We start from the raw sequence: 2,975 nt of genomic DNA on the forward strand, positions 1-2,975 counted from the left end.
AAAAAAAAAAAAAAAAACCCAAAAACTCTAAACTCACTGCCATTGATTCTGAATTGTAGTGACCCCTTTTGGTTTCCTGAGGCAGTAAATCTTTGAGGAAGTAGATTGCCCAGTCTTCTTTCTGTGGAGTGACTGGTGGGTTTGAACCACCAACCTTCTGGTTAGCAGTCAAATGCCTTAGGCACTACGTCACCAGAGCTCCTTTGCCTCTGTAATGATGCCCCAGTAAAGGCTCTGGACGCAGATACCCCCTGGTTTTCCTGGCTAGTATGGACAATGTAGTGCATTCCTTTTTGGGACATGGAAGCTCTGCATTGGGAATCCTCCCTGACTTGCCCTATATAGCTTTTCATTTGTATTTTTTTTGCTGTAATAAAACAATAATTGTTAATATAGTGTTTTTCCTGAGTTCTGTGAATCATTCTAGTGAATTATTGAGCCCAAGGGAGTAGGGGGAGGCAGCAGGTCAGACATAAAGGGCACTGGGGACCCTTGACCTGTGAATGGTATCTTAAGGGAATAGAAAGACCCCTAAATTTGTAGCTACCAGGTCAGAAGTGAGGGTGTTGTGAGGGCTCCAAAGCTTGTGGCTGCTGCCAGGGGTCTTGGGCAGACACAGCAGTCTGGAGGCCACACCCTCTAATGTGCGAGCTCTGATCCAGCGCCACGTGGTTCGGGTCAGAGGAAGAAGTGCTGCATGTGCAGCCGCTGTCAGAATAGAAGTGACAGAGTAGTGAAAGTAGATATTTGATTTTTATCCTCGTAATCCTTGTAGGAAGCCCCTGAGTGGTATAGACGGTTAAGTGCTCGACTATTAGCTAAAAGGTTGGTGTTTTGAACCCACTCAGAGGTACCTCAGAAGACAGGCCTGGAGATCTGCTTCTGAGAGGTCACAGTCTTGATAACCTTATGGAGCAGTTCTACTCTGTACACATGGGGTTGCCGGGAGTTGGACCTCACTTGATTGCTTGATGGTGACTGACAACACAGATCCCTCTCTGAAGATCAGGAGAATCATTGCTGGGAAAGGCACCAAAAAAGCAAAACCCAGTGCCATGGAATTGATTCTGATGTATAGCAACCCCATTGGGTTTCCAAGGCTGTAAATCTTTACAGGCGTAGTTTGCCTCATCTTCCTCCAGAGAGCCTCTGGTGGGTTTGAGCTGCTGACCTTCTGGTTAGCAGCCAAATGCCTTATCCACTATGCCCAAGAGCACAGTGTGTGGGTTTTTTTTTATGTATCTCTTATAATGGTTGTGTATTCTTATTCTCTTTATAGGTGATACGATTAATATTGGAGATGTCTCCTACAAGTTGAAAACTCCTAAGAGCCCGGAACTAGTGCCACAGAATTACAGTAAGAAATAAGCATTCATTTATTTAAACTTTTATTTTTGGGAGTTTCCAAACATACACAAAAATCAGAGAGCATGGTATGAACCCCAGGTTCAACATTTATCAACATTATGCCAATCTTGTTTTACTTGACAACCCTCCTCCCTTTATTTTTTTTGTTCTGGAGTATTTAAAACAAAACTCAGAAGTCTTATCACTTCTCCCATAAATATTTCAGTAGAAATATTTATTTTGAGATTGAGAAATTACTTATTTGAGATTAAGAAACATTAATTTTGAGATTCATCCCTGTTGCTGCATCAGTTTGTTTTTAATTGCTGAGTGCTATTCCATTGTGTAAATACATCACAATTTGTTTATCCATTCTTCTGTTCATGGACATTCGGATGGATTCCATTTCTTGGCTGTTCTGCATAAAGTGTTATGAACAGTCCTGTATAAGTCTTGTGGTCATAAACTTCCTCTTCTGTTGATTAAGTAACTAGAAGTTGAATTGATGGATCATGGGTAGATGCCTATTAAGCTTTATTAAAAAAACAAAAACAAAAAACTACCAAACAGTTCTCCAGTATAATTGTACTGTTTTATACTCTGATCAATGTATTGTTCTATATCCTTGCCAACACGGGTGTTTGTTTCTAATCTTTTTGATTTTATGCATTCTACTAGGTGTTGTGTGGGAAGGCATTGTGATTTTTTTTTTCTAACAACAGCTTTACTGAGACATAATTCACATACTAAAATTTCACTTTTTAAAATTGTAGAGTTCACTAATTTTTAAAACATTCACAGAGTTGTGCAACCATCACCACTATCTAATTTTGGAGCTTTTTCATCATCCCCCAAAGAAACCTCATACCCATTAGCAGTCACTCCCTTTCCCTCCTCTCTCCAGGTCCTTTTTGTTTCTATGTATTTGCCTATTCCAGACAATTCATACAAATGGAAAAATAAAATACATGGCCTTTTGTGTCTGGCTGCTTTCGCTTAGCATAATGTTGTCACGGTTTATCTATCAGTGTTGTAGCATATATCAGTATTCTATTCCTTTTCATGCTGGAATAATATCCCATTGTGTGAATATATGACAGTTTGTTTCTTCATTAATTCATTGGTGCATGTTTGAGTTGTTTCAGCTTTTTGGCTGTTATGAATAATACTGCTGTGAATATCAAGTGCAAGTATTTGTGTGGACATGTTTTCAGTACTCTTGGGTATATACCTAGGAGTAGGGTATGGTAACTCCCTGTGTAACATTTTGAGGAACTGCTAAGCTATTTCTCAAAGCAGCTGTACCATTTTACATTCCCACCAGCAATGTATGAGGGTTTCAGTTTCTTCACATTTTTACTGACACTTGTTATTGTCTTTTTTCATTTTAGTCATCCTAGTAGGTATGAGGGAGCTCTGGTAGCATAGTGTATGAAGCACTGTGCACTATGTGCTAACCAGAAGGCTGGTGGTTAAAACCCACCAGCTGTTCCTCGGAAGGAAGGTTGGGCAATCTACTTCCATAGTGATACTGCTTTGGAAACCCAAGGAGGGGTCGCTATGAGTTGGATCCCACTCAGCAACAGTGAGTTTGTTTGTTGTTTTTGAGTGGGTATGAAGTGGTATCT

At 40.1% G+C, this 2,975-nt stretch overlaps 1 protein-coding gene across 1 annotated transcript in view; it reads left to right on the forward strand.

The window, feature by feature from the left end:
- The window catches only part of VWA8 (von Willebrand factor A domain containing 8), a 751,729-nt gene that overhangs the window by 38,076 nt on the left and 710,678 nt on the right, over nt 1-2,975 (forward strand). The window contains exon 2 of the mRNA XM_007948177.1: nt 1,280-1,357. Coding sequence (XP_007946368.1) covers nt 1,280-1,357 — 78 coding nt within the window. The remainder of the gene's footprint in view (nt 1-1,279; nt 1,358-2,975) is intronic.

This window comes from Orycteropus afer, unplaced genomic scaffold, assembly GCF_000298275.1.
Source record: "Orycteropus afer afer isolate SDZICR_OR568_19922 unplaced genomic scaffold, OryAfe1.0 scaffold00207, whole genome shotgun sequence".
Lineage (NCBI taxonomy): Eukaryota > Metazoa > Chordata > Mammalia > Tubulidentata > Orycteropodidae > Orycteropus > Orycteropus afer.